Source organism: Pinus tabuliformis, chromosome 9 (genome assembly GCF_031772625.1).
Source record: "Pinus tabuliformis cultivar Carrire ecotype Pingquan chromosome 9, CPIR1, whole genome shotgun sequence".
In the NCBI taxonomy this organism is placed as follows: domain Eukaryota; kingdom Viridiplantae; phylum Streptophyta; class Pinopsida; order Pinales; family Pinaceae; genus Pinus; species Pinus tabuliformis.
Window position 1 is genome coordinate 807,196,626 of NC_142307.1, and position 19,186 is coordinate 807,215,811.

Consider the following 19,186-nt stretch of genomic DNA (forward strand, 5'->3'; position numbering starts at 1 on the left):
ATCTCTTTCTTGTCCTGTTGTACTAAGATCTGTCCTCTGATTGAGTTGCCATCACTTGTACCTGCCTCTGAGTGAGTTGCCATCAAGGAAAACACTTGTATCATAATGCCAACAATCTCCCCCTTTGGACTTGATGGCAACCACCACACCAAGTCACTCTCCCCCTTTGACATCAAGGGCAAAGGGCGGACCAAGATATTCTCCTCTTTGGTATACCTTCTGCTGTCCATACTCCCCCTGAGTACATGCTGAAGTTTCTGATTTGGCTCCCCTTTGTATATGCCAAGTTGTATCAATCCATCCATGCTCCCCGTGAGCAGATGCAGGTTCTAAGACCAGCAATAACTATCATTTATCATATATGATCTGTACCATACGCATAAGCCTGCAATACCATTCCTTTGATCAAACAACAAGATGTATCATTTAGTTTCATCAGCAACTTCTAACCATAATGCCAACAATGAATTATTTGAAGTATATGCTCCCCCTGAGCGTGAGCCAACCATGACCATTTCCTGAGTCTGTTCTGCTGCCCTTTATGCTCCCCCTGAGCTTGAGCCAACCATGACTGAAACATTTCCTGGGTCTGTTCTGCTGCCCTTTCTACATATACGCGACTTTGCAGCCTGTAACTCGCGTATATACGCGACTTGTCTTCATTATATCAGCGTATGCAAGATGGAATACTGAAATTCATCACTTTCAGATTCCCCTGTGTCTGTTGTGTCAGCTGACTGAGTTATGCCACACCTTTCTGTCTCTAATTTTGTCTTCTTCAATTCCTGGAACTGTGATGATGTATGGTCCTCTTGTTTTGAATTTTGAAATCTGCTCCTGCATTCCCTTGCTTTATGCCCATATTTGTTGCATGTATAACATCTTACATATTTCACGTTCCTTCTATTGCAATCAATTGCTTTGTGTCCATATTCATTGCAGGCAAAGCAATATCCTCTGAAATACCTGGGATGCGATGATCTTTTGTAATGGTCTTGAACCATTCTACTTCTACATCTGGCTGCAACATGTCCAAGATTATGACATACATAACATTCAACATTATTCAGAGGAGGAAATAATCTTCTATCACTTCCATAGTTAGGAGTAAAGGATCTTCCTTGAGGAATTTCTTTCCTTGGTTGTTCCTTGTTCAGCATTTCAGATTTCTCATTAGAGTTTCTTGCCTCACCTTGTGAACTAGATTCACCTTCAACATATTCATGAAAACCAAGACCAGTTTTGATAGCAGGAGACCTTTGACTATTAAGAATATCATCCAAGACTTTAGTACTATCTTGAAATCGTAAAAGCTTATCCTTTTCTTCTAATTTACCTTTCAAGATATTTACCTCAACTTGATGTTTTTCTTCCTTTTCCAGATACTGATTCCTTAGGTCTTCTTCAACTTTTCTTCCTTCTTCCACTTGTCGCTTTAGTTTGATCACTTCATGTTCTTGATCTTTAAGAGCTTCTTTGTTCTGTTCTCTTGATTTTTTAAGATCTTCTTTTAGAGAGAGGATCTTTGATTCAAGTCTCTGAATAGTTATGCTCTGATCCTTTACTATATCCTGCAATTGCTCCCTTACCTTGGTTTCTGTCTCCAATTGTTCATTTAATTTGGTAACTTCTTCAGTTTCTGCATTCTTCTGTTCATGTGCCATGAGACTTCTAATATCTTCACTATTATTGGATGAAGCATTCTTCTTTTCATGTGCCATGAGACTTCTAATATCTTCACTATCATTGAATGAACTTTTAATATGGGTATAATAGCTTCTACCATCTTCTTCAGATATCTTTCCTTTGTTATGAGGGCATCTAGCAGCATAGTGACCAACTCTACCACATAGAAAACATTTGAAAGGTAGCTTACCTTTGAACCGTCTAGTTCCCCGTTCAAGATTCTTGACAAAATTTACCTCATCTTCTTCCTCTGATGCTTCGAATGCGGCTTCTGATGGTACCTCTTGTCGCATTTCAAAAGCAGTTAAGATCCCGTGAAGCTGTGACATGGTGATTTTCTGCACATTCTCCTTTTCTTCTATGGCAGATACTTTAGAATCAAATTTAGCAGACAGAGATCTCAAAACCTTTTCAACTAAGACAACTTCCTCAAATTCTTCACCCATATCCCTCATACAATTTACAATCTCATCCATACGCAGGAAATAATTAGTTATGCTTTCACTACTATGCATCTTAAGAGTTTCATACCGGATTCTGAGAGTTTGAAGCTTTGCTCTTTTTACCTGATCATCTCCTTCGTAGCTTGTAACGATTTTGTCCCATATTTCCTTAGCTAATTTGAAATGCATGATCTTCATAAATTCTGATTGTGTCAAACTACTCAATAGGACAGTAACAGCTTTGGCATTGAGCTCATATTGCTTTTTCTCTGCTGGATCTGTAGGAGTTGCTGATGGGAATTTGTATCCTCCTTCTACGATTCCCCAAACTTCTGCTCCAAGTGATTGTAGATATGCAGTGGTTCTTATCTTCCAGTGGGTAAAATTGTTCCCATCAAAGACTGGTGGCCTGATGTGTGCCTCTCTTTCTGGATTAGCCATTCTGATGGATCTTTTCCTTCAAGTGATCAAGCTTCCTCTGAAGGACCTGCTCTGATACCGATTGTTGGAAATAATACTGAGAGGGGGGGGGGGTGAATTAGTATTATCAGATCAATAAAACTTTTCAAATTTCATGCTCAGAAACATATACGCTACTTCAGTTAAGTGAACCCGCGTGTACACGCTACTGTGTCTAAAGCAACTAGCGTATATCCAGAAATCTTATGATTCAGTTAGCTTATCTTCAGTAAATGCATCAGAACATTATTAACCACATTGACAGTAAACAGGTGCAGTATAATAGAACAGATCATCACATAAAAGCCACACACATGAACACCATGATATAAGGTGGAAACCCAATGTGGGTGAAAACCACCTGCTGCAATTCGTCTCTTTCTTCTTTAATAAGAAACTTCTTTTACAATGTACTGGTGCAGTCCTTTACCAGTACGCAGGCTACAACCTGCAGAGGGCTACAACCCTCTCTCGTTTTCCAACTACTTCTGGAAGGGAGCTACAACCCCCTCAGCTCTTGTACTAGCCGATCCATTTACTAGTATGTAGGTGCTGACCCTACAGAAGGCTACAACCTTCTTTCCTACAGGGACCACGTTTCATCAATTTTCAGACTGGATCCATGAGTACAAAACAAACACTGCTGCAATACAATCATCAACTTATACTTGCATCATAATTCTCTAGATCACCCAATACTGAATCACTGAAACCCTGTCATCAAGAACACAGAACACAAACCAGAGCCCAGAACTCTGCAATAAACACCAGAATCAACAGCAACCTGAAATATCAAATCTTATTATGCATACGCTACTTCGCTATACCAAAACCGCGTGCATACGCGCTTTCTCCAAAGGCAACCTGCGTGCAGATCTAGAAATAATTACTTATACCTTCGCTGTCAGATCCGACCCTTGCCAAGCGTCCCGAACAGATAACCAGCAATACCAGATCTTCTCACTTCGTCAGACACACCTTTCTTCACACCCTCTTTGCCTAATGATCTTCTCCTTATATAGCCTTAGGTCCTTCACAATACCACGGTCCAAAACCATAGTAACACAATACCATCAACTTCAAAACTAGGGATCGACACGACCATCGAGACACCATGGTCCAAAACCATAGGCACAGCTTCCAAGGACTAACCGCCACGGACCAAAGGTACGTTTTCACATGTACGCGCTTTACTGAAGCCAACCTGCGTGTATACGCTGATTTTCCTTAATGAACCTGCGTATATCTCTTTCTTGTCCTGCTGTACTAAGATCTGTCCTCTGATTGAGTTTCCATCACTTGTACCTGCCTCTGAGTTAGTTGCCATCAAGGACAACACTTGTATCATAATGCCAACATAATAAAGCTAGGGATAAGGAACCATTAGTGGAAATTTAGCACGGGTTAATGGAATTTACGTTTGAAAATCCGTTCGACGTGATACGATATCTTCTCTTTGTGTTTAATAAAATCTCCTTTCTTGTCACCTTTTCAAGGTTATATGTATGATTCATTCTTATGATAATTCTTACTTATGTCTATCTGATAAATTTTTCTTTGCTCCATTTTTAGGAACAATCCACAGCAAGAGTCATTGGGAGCAATGGAAAAGAGGGGAAAGGTAGTTGCATCTGAAAAATCAGAAATGATCCCTCTATTCTCTGATACTACATGCAACAAAGATGGAGGAACCTCAACATGGGAGGCCATGTATGATTTATTAGAAGAGGAGAAACCAAGACCTCTGGTAACAAAGGCCACAACCGATGGTCATGTTTCCTTCGATGCCTCCTTCTTCGAGACAACATGCTCATTTCTGCACTGCATAGCTGCAAGACTGAAGATAATTCCATATACAGATATGGTTAAGTGGATAATTGATCAGGTGGACGTCTCAGACAGAGAATTCAAGAATAGTAGGCAAGAGGTTATGGGATATTTTTCACCAGACAACCTGTGACTTATGTACAATCTACCAGAGCCACAAAATCTCTACAATAAACAGTTCCTCGAGAAATTTGCTAAGTATAATGAAGACCTAGCAGACGTCATGCAAACCTAGACAGAAAATGAAGGCAAGATAAAAAAGGATAAGATGGGTATGTATTCTACAATATCTATCTCTCCCCCTCATATTTTTGTAGCAGCCATGCTATGTAGTACCAAATTTTCCCTAGAATGGATGTCATTAATAGATGCAGCCATAAACGCAAAAATAATGAATTGGACCCAAATTTTATCTGATAATTTGGCAAAATCTATTATGGAGTATAGGATAAAGAGGAGTATCTATTCAAGGGTTTATCCTCCATTTTTCATGAGTGCCTATATAATGGACGCAATCTGTTTTGGCTCCAAATTTCCTATCATGGGATGGAAGTGGACTGTGCAAGACCCACTTCCTATCCATATATATCATAAGAGTATGTGGGAGTCTCAGTTTCACCCCCATTTTTACAAAAAATTTCAAGGAGTTATGCTGCCTATCCATAAACAAGTCTACAACAGAAATGCCCCTAAGTTTTCTAGAGAAGCTGAAGTAGATATCTTACCTGTAGCCAAATGGTTTGGGGAGGAGACATTGCGTCATCGCAATGTCCTACCATACTATGTCCACGACAAGTTAATGGCTAAGTAGATAGCCTGCCAAACAACCGGGGAAGGTGGGTTGAACAAAGGATTGAAAGAATAGAAAAAGGCCATTTGGCCTACATTTCCATTACAATGTGGTGCATTTTCACTACACGATTTTGGACATGCATGCAAAAAAGAAGAGATTATGAAATCTATGAAATTGACTACATTCCCAGGAAGACAGTATGACCCAAAAGGCATCTCCAAATACTTCACTACTATGGTGAAAGTGAAACCATTCACCCATGAGAAAGATGTCTTCGATGACCTCTTCCTACAAAAGGAGACATTTTCAGAAGTGACGCATATGGCATCACTACTTTTTTCCCTAGATGGTCTTGAAGCCTTCTGTGAATATAGGGAAAGGAGATATTAAAGTTCCCATTGGACCTACTATAGATTGAACCAATAAGGGAGCCAACTCCCAGTGTAAGCTTAAAGGAAAGCTCTAGAGGAAATTCCAAAGAAGATTCTGAAGCAGAGTCCTAGGAGAAGTCTACTCGTGAGTCAGAGCACTCAGAGCAGTAGTCTCAAAATGGGGGCAATAAAAACAAAGAGTCCAAAAGGGACACAACCGAGACTATAGAGAAAACAGTTGAGCAAACCTCGGCAAAGAAACAAGTTGAAATTCACTCTACTTCCACTTAGTCAGAAAAACCCCCAGTTATTGATTTAGAAAAAGAATGGGATCATTTTAATAAGAAGCTCCATATAGAGGAACAAACATCTGAGATACAGACTCCACAACACAAATCAACTCAAGAAATTACAGTGGAGAAAACTGTAAGCACTCAGGATGTGGAGCTCATTCCTGCCACCCCCACTTCAGAAATTATTTTGAGAATTGAGGAAATTCCTCTATTATATGTGCTTTATAGCCCTACCCACAAATTTGTCGTCAAAAGGCAGAGGAAGAAAATAAATTTAGATGTTGCAACTATTACCACTCAAGACAATGAACCATTGGACATTGTTTGGAAAGATTCGCCCATGGACTCATCTGAGAACCTCACAAGACTATCGAAATTTGCAGGACTATGCCACGATAAATATTGATAAAGTGACAAAATTCCAAATGCTGCTAAGAGAAAAGGAAAAAATATTCTGTTGTTGGAACAACAATTAGAGCAGGAAAAATGTAACCAACAGGCAGAATTACAAGTAGCCAAGCTTCAGTAGGAGTTTGAACAGATACAAATAAAACATCAAGCCAGCCTAGCAAAAATATATGCATGGATACAAACTATGACAGATAAGTATAAAGACAGTCCACAAATCGATCAGTTCGTAAAAGAATCACTTAGCCTTAACTCCCAACTAATGCAACAAAATAAATTTCTATGCCAGAAAATCTCGCAAATAAGTCCTTATTGTGATACCAGTGATAAGCTAACAAGCCAAATCGTTGACATGAGGCTTGAGTATGATGAAATCCATAAAAGGATTTCTGACTTTATCACTTGGCAAGAATTAGAAGATGGGAGGAAGGTTGATTTTCCAAAACTGGAGGAATCGCATAAAGAAATTCTATTTATAGACTAGGATTCTCGACTCAAGCAGGCAGAAAGGGCAATAACGGTCGTGGCAGCAGCAGCAAACAACATCATTGAAGCCATTAATGAAAATCTACATGGCGCCAAGTTGGTTGCAGAATCTATACCAATATTTCTTCCAAATGTGAAACAACTAGAGCAACAGTGGAGACAAGCGGCAAAGGAAAGGGAGGAGGTGATCAAGAAAATGAGCAAGATGAACTGGGAAGCATACTGGCAATTCTTAGTCAAACCATACAACCAGTGGATGACCTTGCGATGCTTAACTACCTCCACAAAAAAAATGGTGCTAACACTGATGGGTGTTATATTTACTGGGCATTTGAAATTTGCGATTGGCAAACCGATGTAGCTCAGGTCAATGATAGATATTTGCGATCTTAAGGATCGAATGCAAAGGAGTTAGTCACTTTGTTTTATTTCTATTTTAGTTTTATTTAGCATAATCTAAGGAAGGTCATTTAAACCTCCTCAACTATTTTTTGTAATAATCTATTTTAGGACCTATAGTTTAGTATTTAAACCCCTCTCATGCATTTAGAGAGGGGTCCAGAAATTTTATCAAAAACACTCTTCAAAACATGTACTTTTGTACCTTTGAGGAGGTTCTGATGGAATGAATGGAACATGATCTATTTTATTTTGAATATCTGGCATGCTCTATTAAAATTGAACTTTTGTACTGTTAGATGATGTTGGATTGATTGGAATTAGGTCAATATTGCTGAAACACATGAGCAGAACTTATCCTATATGGTACTTTTATCTTATGATCCAAATGGATCCTAAAACCCTCTAAGTCTTCATATAGTTAAAAACTAGTACAAAAGAAGAACTCTTAGAAATAGCAGATAATACTATCAGGAGTGAAAAACATGAAGAAATAGTGGAAAAATAGAGTATTAGCGGTTTAAAACTACTTTGCACAAGAGTCGTCGGATCTCGCTGATCAACGGTCCAGATCCGATCGGCATATTGCAATCAGCAGAGGCTACCAGAGACTTATTGCGATAGCGATCAACACGGTCAACGAGGACCATCGATCAAGCGCGCAGATCGTTAGCAAACCATAGGGGAGCACTCATAAATGGCCCGAGGTCTATGTGATATGCGATTGCGATCAATCACATCACAATATCGCATCGGAGCAACACAAAGGAGAGGGGCCGATACATGTGATTGAGATAGCCGGACCCGACGAGATTATAAATGGAAGCATATATATTTTGAGTTCCAGAAAACAGGGTTTTCCTTTGTATTTCGTGTTTTTCGTTAAATAAACGAAATAGAAAGAACAAAGCGTCAATGCGATGAAAACAGACCCGTTAGGATTATCAGTGAAATTTGATAATATTTCAAATCCAGTAAAAGGGATTTTTCAATGTAAATCACATTTTTGTTAAATGAACGAAAAACCAAAGAAAACGCCAATAAAGCGATAAACCAAACCCGAAAGGGTTTATACATTTAGGTATATGTTTTTTGAGATCCAAAACAAGCGGGATTTGAGGCAGGTCGTAGGTAGTAAGTGGTTTTGGCCGGGCTCCGCTTGAGCCCATACACTAGCTGCCACATGTCTAGGAGCTCGAGAGAGAAAACCAACCTTTTCGGGCGATTAACCCCTGTACGCTTGAGCCGCTCGAAATGAACCTCAGTCGTTGGATCAAGATCTCTCAGATCAACGGTGGAGATGCGATAAGTGACATAAAGGCAGACCCAATAGGAGTTATAAGGCGGAATTTATACTATTTCAAATCTGATCAACAACAGATTGGTAGATTTTCACAGTTTTATGTGTATTTCTCTATGTAAATAGAGAACGACCATTTTTGGGATTTCAAAGGCATCGATGGACTATTCCATTACAGAACAAGTGGCCACCATCCCTGAAGGTGTTTAACAATGATTGCTAATGCTCAAAAGGGAATTCGAGCGGACAGAGGCTGGGAGCTAGAGAGACTGAGAAGAGGAAACGAACAAACAACACCGATTGGCTTTAAAGCCACAGAAGATAGAAGACATAGGCAAGAAGTGCTAAGACAAAGAGTAAACAGAGACAGAGAGTCAGTGAGGAGAGTCTGTGTACTCAGAAATACTTGGGAGATCCAAGTAAAGCCTTGTTGTTTTGTATCTGTTGTGTGAGACTCAAATTGAGCTCACTTTTGTAAAACTCTATTTTCAAAGACATAATAGAGAGGTCACCGCTGAAGGCTGGACTAGGAGACGTAGACCAGGAGTGTTGGGTGAACTCCTTGATTATCTTGCTTTGTTATGTGTGTCTATTATGTTTCTTTAACTGCTTCATTGTCTATGTTATTCGCAATCTTATCGATCCATTGCACTAATTAATATAGGCAAGTCCATGCACATGAGTCTGTAATACCTTAATAATTGTCTAAGATCTCATTATCAGATCAAGTGGTATCAAAGCTTTAGGTTTGCTAAGGTTAGACAAGCTTGTGTTGGATTGTTGAATGCTAACTAGGTCAAAGCTCAAATTAGGAGAAGGAGAACTGGTTGAGGCTAACCCAGAAATTGGAAGAATCTATCCTAGGAGGAAAATGGTAGAACAAGTCTCATCAGAATTAGACTCTTAGTTCATGGACAATTTCAAGACCATGAGAGCCATGGTGGAAGAGATGTACCGAGAATTTAAGAAAGGTCGAGGTGAAAGTACTTCAACATCCAAACAAGACAAAAGAATAGAGGAACCTCTTCTAGATGGTCATTCAGAAGGCAAAGGGAAAATGGAAGAGCCTTCTCCATCAACACCTCCTTCTAGCCCTAAAAATAAAAAGAAGAAAACATCTTTGATTAAATTAGATGTAAAATTTGATTTTCCAATATATGATGGAGAATTAAATGCAGAAAATCTAGATAACTAGATTAGAAAGATTGATGTATATTGCAGGGTGTAGAACATCGATTCAGAAAGGAGAAAGATTCAGCAGGCCAACCTTCGCCTTGGAGGCACTACCCTAGTGTGGTGGGAAGGCAGGACACAAGCTGATTTGAAGAAGAATGGTAAAATTCTTTCTACCTGGAGTGAAATTGTTTCTGCCATTAAAAAACAATTCTATCCACTAGCTTATATGCAGCAAGCATTGATGAGCTGGCAAACTCTTTGCCAATTAAAGGGGCAAAGTGTACAAAGCTATACTCAGGAATTTAGAAAAAGAGCTTTAATTCTAGGCATTTCTCTAGACTCACCTGAAACTTTGTTGAAGTATATAGGTGGTCTACATAGTTATTTGAGGCACACCATTCTCATTTTTAACCATACTAGCATAGATGAGGTATCAGTTCAGGATACAAATCTAGAGGCTAGAGGCAAGAATGTAAACCCAGAGATTGGGGGATCATCAAAACCCACTGCAAGCAAGAACAAGGAAAATAAGAAGTAGAAATGGAAAGAGAGGAAGGAAAACACTATACAGAAAGACAAACCTCCATGCACTCACTACAAGAAGGATGGACATGATGATGAACATTGTTGGTCTTTTCATAAGGAGCTGAAACCCAAGAAGTTTGGTGGTAAGAAGAAGAAGACTACTGCTGCAATTCAGAAAGATTCGGGGTCAGACTCAGGTGATGAAACAACAGTCACAGCCACAGGTATAAAAGGTAAAAATTCTGAAGCATGTACTAGGAATTCTACACAATCTATTGATAATGAAGAAAATGAGAGGAAAATACATTAGCTTTTTCATATTAGAGTTATTTCCAAGCATCCAAATATTGATACTTTATTTGATAGTGGATCACAAGTAAACTTGATTTCTGAAGCAATTGTAAAGAAGTTGGGACTACTAACCACGCCTCACAAGAAGCCATGTCCATTAGGTTGGGTATGTGATAAAGCAAAGCTACAAGTGACTAGACAATGTAAACTTAGGTTTGCTATTGGGTCAACTTTTGTAGATGAGGTTGAGTTAGATATAGTTCCCCTGGATATATGTGGTATTGTTTTAGGAAGTCCTTACTTGTATGATAGAAAATCCATTTTCTATAGAACTGAAAATAAGTATCAACTCACAAAAGATGGAATAGAATATATTGTAAGAGCTCATCAGCTCAAAAATAACTACACTCTCATAAACTCAGGGCAGATGAAAAGAATTGTAAATTCATGCAAGCAATTTTTACTAATGGTTGTAAAGGAAAAGACCCCTGATAAAACCAATGTATTTGAAGGTTGTGATGCTAAATAGAAAGCTGATTTAGAAAAAGTTGTTTCAGAATATGATATCTTATTTCAAGAACCTAAAGGTCTGCCACCCAAAAGGGAAATAGTACATGATATTCATTTGCAGCAAGATGCTCCATTGCCTAACATCGGAATGTACAGGTTATCCGCTTTAGAAAATGCAGAGATCAAGAAGCAGGTATAGGAGCTGCTCGATAAAGGGTTCATAAATCCAAGCACATAACCATGTGGATCTCCAATTGTGTTAGTGAGAACGAAAGATGGTTCATGGAGGATGTGCATTGATTACAGAGCACTAAATAAAATAACGATCAAGAATTGTTATCCTCTTCCTCACATAGGTGATCTATTAGATCAGTTGAAAGAAGCAGTTTACTTTTCCAAGTTGGACTTGTGTAGTGGCTATCATCAAGTCAGAGTAGAAGAACAAGATGCATGGAAGACTACTTTCAAAACAAAGCAAGGGTTGTATGAATGGCTGGTTATTTCTTTTGGATTAACTAATGCTCCTGTCACTTTTATGAGAGTTATGAATGATGTACTCAGACCCTTGATTAATGATTTTGTAATTGTACATTTAGATGACATTCTTGTTTTCAGTCAAACATGGGAAGAACATTTGAAGCATGTAAAGCACACTGTAGATGTTTTGAAAAGAGAAAATCTCTATGTTAATTTATCAAAATGTGAATTTGGAAAAACATCTTTAATTTATTTGGGTCATATTGTAGGGGGTGGTGAATTGAAGATAGATCCCTCTAAGGTTGAAGTCATTGTGAACTGACCTAAACCCAAATCTACTACAGAAGTTAGGAGCTTCCTAGGAGCAGCACAATATTGGAGAAAGTTTATTTCTTTCCTTGATTGCAGCTCCCTTACATGCTTTGACAGGATTGAACAAGGTGTTTCAGTGGGGAGGCAAACAGCAGAAAGCCTTCAACACCTTGAAAGAAAAAATTAGTACAACACCAGTACTAGCTTTTCCAGATCTTCAAAGACCATTTTAGATTGAAACGGATGCCATTGACTATGCCATGGGAGCAGTGTTGATGCAACATGGTAAAACCATATGTTATCATTCTAAGACATTTAATTCTGTAGTAGTTAATTATCCCACATATGATAAAGAATTGTATGCATTAGTGCAGAGTGTGAAAAAGTGGAAACATTACTTATGGGAAAAGAAACAGTTATACATACTGGTCATCAACCACTTCAATATTTGCACTCACAAACTAAATTGCAGCAATCAAGACACGATAGGTGGATGGGTTTTCTACAAAAATTTCATCTTGTCATCAGATATAAGAAATACATACACAATAAAGTTGCAGATATGTTATCCAGACCAATCATAAACGCATCTACTATATTTAAGCATAACTAGTATTGCATGAAAGCTACATTGAACAATATGCTTAAGATGTAGATTTTAAAGATGTATATGCAACTTTAAGTCATGGAAAACAAGTAGAAGAATTGGATTATCATGTTAAGGCCCAACCCTTATATCATTTGGGAAAGTTATGCATTCCTCAAACTGAAAGAGTTAACATAATCCGAGAAGCACATACTTCTCTAATATCAGGTCATTTTGGTGTAAGTAAAATAGTTGCACAACTGCAAAGATTTTGTTATTGACCAAGAATGCATGAAACAATTTTTAAATATATTAAAGGGTGTACCATGTGTGCTAAAAGCAAGCCCAGAGATAGAAAACTAGGCTTGTACACTCCACTTCCAGTTCCTTCTCATCCTTGGGAAAGTGTTTCCATGGAATTTGTTGGGGGATTGCCAAAATCTAGAAAAGGTCATGATTATTTATATGTTATTGTGGAGAGGTTTAGCAAAATGTGTATTTTAATACCTTGTAACAAGAAAGTTACAGCTAAACAAACAACAAAGTTTTTCTTTCAGCATGTATGGGTTCATTTTGGATTACCCGCTTCTATTGTCTCTGATCGAGATTCCCGATTTGTTGGGAAGTTTTGGTCAAGTCTATGGGAGTTGATGGACACTAGATTGAAAAAGAGCACAACATTTCATCCACAAACAGATGGCCAAACAGAGGTGGTTAACAGGACAGTGATCCAGTTGCTCAAGGACTATTGCAGCAAGCATCCTAAGCTTTGGGATGAACATTTTTGTTATGTGCAACATGCTTACAACCGTGTTAAACACTCTGCTACACAAAGATCTCCTTTTGAGACTTGTTTTGGTTTTACACGAAGGTCTCCCTTGGATTTTGTCTTTAGTAAAGACATAGTAGTTGATGGACACAGTGATGTGGACAAAGCAACCAAGTTCATTGAACAAATCCAAGAAATTCACTAGGCAGTGTAGGAACAACTGGAAAGAAGCCAGGCTAAGTACAAGGCAAGGCATGATAAGCATCGAATTGAGCATAGCTTCCAAGTTGCTGATCAAGTCTGGTTGTACATCAACAAAGACAAAATGCAAGGTGAAGGTAAGAAGCTGAAGCCAATAAGGTATGGGCCTTTAAATATATATGAAAAAATTGGTGAGAATGCTTTTCGACTTGATTTTCCAGATTACATGCATATCTATTCAGTAGTTAATGCAGAGAACTTGAGACTGTTTGAACCTTCATTGATTAAAGATCTCGAAGAGCAAAGTCAGTTGCCTTCTATTGATGATATGTTGCCTAAATATCTCAATGAGTTGCAGGAAGATACAGTTTTGGACAAGAAGGTGAGAACTACATGCAGAGGGGATGTTGAGTACCTAAGAATCAGACTCAAGGGTTCAAAACCAAGCAGTGCAAGATGGATAGAGATTGGACAAGTGAAGAAGTTGTATCATCACTTAATTGATGCTTAAAAACCAACTTTTGGTGGTCCAAAAGCCTTTTTAGTGGGAAGGCGTGATTCAAATGGATCTTAAAACCCTTTAAGTCTTTATATAGTTAAAAACTATCGCAAAAGAATAACTCTTAGAAATAGCGGATAACACTATTAGGAGGTAAAAGCCTTCTATGTTTCAAGTCATCTAAGGCTTAATTTGTCATCAAGCCCTGAATCTTTGAGCTCAATATTTAAAGGTCAAGAATTTATCTCCTATTTGAAGAAATCCTCACTCCATTCTTCCAAGTCAATGGTAGACAATAATAACAATAGTGGTCTTTGTAAGAGTGCGGGAGGATGGACCGTACGCGCAAGGGTTTGGGCTAGGTTAACCGGCGTACCATCGACCTAGGGCACGATACCTGCCTGGTTAGCCTACTCTTCGTCGCGGTCACTAGTCTGGAACCTGCTGCAGCAATCCCGTAGCTACCTTGTCTGTCTCTGTCGGTGCGGTTATCGTGTCAGTTATGGATGCCCCTGAGCTGGATGCGGTGGATTATTCGGCGGACCCATCGCCGGATAAGGTAATCTTTGGTCAGCCCTGTTTTGGTCCCCGTTCGCAGTTTTTACCATCTTCCTCATCAGCTGGTCCCGGGTTCCATTCTCACCTCTCATCTGAAGTGCCCTTTGTTTACCGGAACAGCCCTACCTCCGCCGGAGTTTATCCGTCTGCGCCGCTGCCCTTCGAGGTCCCGCCACTCTCGCCTGGGTCCTTACAGTTTTTGGCCTCTAACACTCCCCCATCTCCCTTTTTCGAACCATCTGCTCCGCCTCTACTCTCGGTTCCTATCCCCCCGCCGTCTGTTAACCCTTCTTCTTTCCCATCTGCACCTGGGTCGCGCCGTTCAGGATGTTTTGAAACCCCCGCGGTCTCTACTCGACCTGCTCCGCCCCCTGCGAGAGAAGGCATCACCAACCCTCTGGTTGATCATCCATCGGCCCCTCGATCTGGTAAGAGGAAGGTTCACTGTGTGCGTGCGACATCTAGGGATATATCAATTAAATTTGACGAATCGAAGCCGTTGGGGGAATATATGGACATTGCGAACACGGTTCTGGTAGGGCACGTCAGGGGCAGAACGTATTCGCGTCAGCGGCTCATATCGTGGGTCAAGGAGATTTGGGGCGGTGTATTGTTTGATCTTCCTGAGGTCCACGTCCTTCCCAGAGGCTAGTTCTCTCTCAAATTTTCCAAGGAGAGTCAGACTGATTTGGTTCTGGGGCGCTATTGGCATATTGAAATGGCCCCTGTTCTTCTTAAGCGCTGGAACCCTCTCTTCGAACCAGAAAAGGAACAGCTTGGTGCGGGGCCGATTTGGGTTCGCCTTCCAGGTCTCCCCCTTCCCTTCTGGGCCGAAGAAGTGTTTATACAGGTCGGCAATGCTCTCGGGACTTATTTAGACTATGATCGCACATTTGTGGAATCTGGAAGCCGATCACTGGCTCGGATTTTGGTTCACCTGGATACCCGAGAAGGTCTTGAGGAGCAAGTTACGCTGCAATGGGGCAGATGCATCAGGGTACAGCTCTTGGACTACGAAGGAGTCCCCTTTCGCTGCAGAAGATGTCATAAAGTTGGACATCTTGCCAAAGACTGCCCTCTCAACAAGAAAGCGGACGATACCCCGAGGCACACCCCGACCTCATCCAGGATGGCTTCACCAAATCCTTAGAGGCCTCCTTCTGCTGGCCCCTCCCCCGTGACTTCAGCATTCATGGAAGCTTCTGGTATCGAGCGTTCATCGCCTCCTATCACACGTGCTCGTTCGGCGGCTGAAGCGGGTATGTCCTCCGAGATCTCTGTTTCTCATGTTCTTTCATCGATTGATGTGATTGAACCCTCATCTCCTGTATCAATGATTCATTGCCCCCTCAGAACTGCTCCCTCTACCTCTGTGGATCCTATCACCACCACTCATCCCCTCTCGGATTGCCCTACCCCGTTTCCATCCTCCCCTCCGCACCCATACTTCCTTCGTCCTCGGAAACCTGCTAAGGACCCCCCTATTAAGTCATCTGGGTTGGGCATTGTTGTTTCAGAAGGGGGGGGGACGTGCACCAGGGGGAGGAAATCTCACCTATCTAAAGCCATTAAGATTGCTGGGGCCGAGGTAGTCTCTGGCAGACAATCGACCATAGATGGGGTCCTTAGAGCAGGGCACACCCCGAGAGGTGTCCCCCCATGAAGTGCCTCTCATTTAATTGTAGAGGACTGGCTAGTTCCTCCAAGAAACTAGCCTTGAAGAGGCTCATCGAATCAGAGCCCTGTGACATTATCATGCTTCAAGAAACGCTCTGTTCAGCTGATCAATGTTCCCTTATTCTGTTGTCTCTGATCCCTGGATGGATTATCTCTGCTAATGATGCCATTGGTCGATCTGGGGGAATAGCCATTGGCATAAACCCCCGAACCATTAAAGTATCTGCTAGCTGGGGGGGGGCTGGCTTTATTGGACTGGACATCTTCTCGGCCGACCTTGGCTTGGACCTTAGAATTGTCAATATCTATGCTCCGTGTTCCCAGCGAGAAGCTTTCTGGCAGAACCTTCTTCATCTCCCCATGTTGAGCGAAGATCATATCATATTGGGAGGTGACCTAAACTTCTCGTTAGGCTTCAGGGAATCATGGGGTTCGGATGGCCATATTGACCCCATCACAGATTTCATGTTCAACCTCCTTGAGCAATCTAACTATATAGATGTCCCAATGCAGCGTCCCCTCCCCACCTGGAGGAATAGAAGAATAGGGGAAGCTGCTCTGGCTCGTAGACTTGACAGATTCCTTCTTAAAGGGTCTCTCATCCAGCGTGTCCATCTGTATCATCAATGGGTTGGATCGGGGGGGCAATCGGACCATAACCCCATTTATCTTGAGATTCAGGGGCCTACTAAGAAGCCCAAAGCTCCTTTCAAATTCAATCATACCTGGCTGAAGGATCCCTCGTATATCAAGCTGGTGCAGGATTACTGGACAGCCCACCCCATCAATGATGATGAATCTTTTGCTAGGAGTTTCTGCAGAAATCTTGCAGAGCTAAAGCATCTCTCCATCCTGTGGGCCAAGGAAAAGCTCGAAAGGGAAAATTTGCAGCTTACCCAAATAGAAGCCGATATCTGTAACCTTACAGACGATCGGGGTTTGGGTTTCACCTCATTGGCTGAAAAGAGCAGACTTATTAACCTGGAAGGACAAAAAGACAGGATCCTCAAAGAGAGGGAGGAGTCTATCCGGCTGAGAAGCAGAGCTCTATGGATTCAAGCAGGGGATGATAACACAAAGTTTTTCCATAGCTATGCTAAGAGCAGGAAGGTGTCTAATACTATATGGAAACTTCCCTTCCCAAATGGTGAGTCTACAGACAACTTTCATAAGCTTGCACACCTCGGCACCACCCACTTCAGGAATTTATACAAGAGTCCAAGGGAAGTCGGACTCCTGGACATCATCCATGTAGCTAACCACTTCCCTAGATTTGTGGAGGATGATGATGTGGCGGATCTCACTGGGCCTGTAACAGCTGATAAACTTGAAGGGGTTATGAAGTGGTTCAAGAAAGACAAAAGTCCCGGCCCAGATGGATGGACAATTGAATTCTATCTTGCTTTCTATGAGGTGCTGGGATAGGATCTGCTGAGGGTGGTGGAGGAGAGTCGTACATCTGGATCTATTTATCATGCTATTAACTCCACATTCATCGCCCTCATCCCCAAATCTGATTCCCCTGAATCCTTTGATGATTACCGACCCATATCGCTTTGCAACTTCTTGTATAAAATCATCTCCAAGACCATAGCAAATCGACTCAGACCTATCCTCTCCAGGGCTATTGCTCCCCAGCAATTTGCGTTCCTAGACTCTCGTCAGATACATGAGGCCATTGGACTCGCCCAAGAGGCCCTTCATTCCATTTGGTCCAAAAATCTGAAAGCCATCCTTCTCAAAATTGACCTCTCCAAAGCTTTCGATCGGGTCAGTTGGCTCTATCTTAAGATGATTCTGATCCATCTGGGGTTTCCACACTCCTATATTACATGGATTATGGCTTGTATCACTTCTCCCTCGTTCAGTGTTCTCATCAATGGCTCGACATCCTCTTTTTTTCACTCTGAGAGAGGTCTGCGACAGGGATGCCCACTATCACCACTACTATTTCTCTTAGTTATGGAAGGACTCAGTCGTCTCACGGAAGCTGCAAAGAGGAATGGGGATATTGGTGGGCTTGGGATATCAGATTTGTGCTATCTTACACATCTACTATTTGTAGATGATGTTCTTATTCTTCTTGATGGAAGTGTCAGAGACTCCCGGAACTTCTTGAAAATCTTGCAAAGATTTTCTGCGGCCACAGGTATGATGCCTAACCAATCGAAATCCACCATCACATGTGCTCGCACCTCTGTCCAAGAGACCAGGATTGCACTACAGGCTTTTCCCTTCTTGGTGCACTCTTTGGATAGAGGTCTAAAATACCTCGGTTTCAATCTGAAACCCTCATGCCAAAGGATTGCTGATTGGGCCTGGTTGATTGCCAAACTTGAAAAGAGGCTACTGGGTTGGAGCCACAGATATCTATCTAGAGCTGGCAGACTAGTGCTCATAAAATCAGTGCTAGAAGCTACCCCAGTCTTCTGGATGGCACTAGCATGGATTCCTAGGACTATCCTGGGGAGGATACAGCAGCTTTGTAACCGTTATCTTTGGAATGGGAATCAGGAGAAACGTACATTTGCTTGGATCAGCTGGAAGAAAATATCATTACCTAAGAAGTGGGGTGGATGGGGCCTCAAGGAGCTCCCTGACTTCGCTAAAGCACTTGCTGCCAAGATGGGATAGATCTTGCTCACTAGACAAAATCTGTGGACTCATGTCACATACCACAAATACATCTGGCCTCAAAATATGATGGACTGGGCACGTCTTCCATCCTGGTCTTCGAAGGGGGGCTCATCTGTATGGAAGGCCTTGATTGACTCCCTCCCTCTCATTCGGGACAACTTGGCATGGCGAATCAATGATGAAATGACAGGCAGGATTGGCCTGGACCCTTGGAGCAACAGTGGAGGTAGACATATATTAAACCAGGAGATTATAGATTATTTACAAGGCCGGGGGATACTACATTTTGCACAGATCGTTGATCCACCTCACACTGATATTTTTTCACAGGCGTGGAAAACTGCCCACTCTTTGGATCTACCTAACCAATGGCACCAGGAATGGGATCAATACATCATGGCACTATCTGAATCCCATATTCGTATTAAGCAAGGGCCTGATGAATTGATCTGGTGCCCAGCCGACCATGGTACATATGTCCCAAAACAAGGCTACTGTGCCCT

General features: G+C 41.3%; 2 protein-coding genes across 2 annotated transcripts; both read left to right on the top strand.

The window, feature by feature from the left end:
* The first annotated feature begins 15,087 nt into the window (after positions 1 to 15,087).
* On the top strand, positions 15,088 to 15,519 carry LOC149151225 (uncharacterized). The gene has a single exon (XM_089443096.1). The coding sequence runs from the start codon at positions 15,088 to 15,090 to the stop codon at positions 15,517 to 15,519; it is 432 nt and encodes a 143-aa protein (XP_089299222.1).
* A 2,489-nt stretch (positions 15,520 to 18,008) lies between these two features.
* Positions 18,009 to 18,680, top strand: LOC149151226 (uncharacterized). The gene has a single exon (XM_089443097.1). The coding sequence runs from the start codon at positions 18,009 to 18,011 to the stop codon at positions 18,678 to 18,680; it is 672 nt and encodes a 223-aa protein (XP_089299223.1).
* Positions 18,681 to 19,186: the final 506 nt, after the last annotated feature.

What these genes read in the sequence shown, in the direction of transcription:
- LOC149151225 (XM_089443096.1), top strand. Translation starts at nt 15,088, where the DNA reads ATGGCCCCTGTTCTTCTTAAGCGCTGGAACCCTCTCTTCGAACCAGAA.
- LOC149151226 (XM_089443097.1), top strand. Translation starts at nt 18,009, where the DNA reads ATGGAAGGACTCAGTCGTCTCACGGAAGCTGCAAAGAGGAATGGGGAT.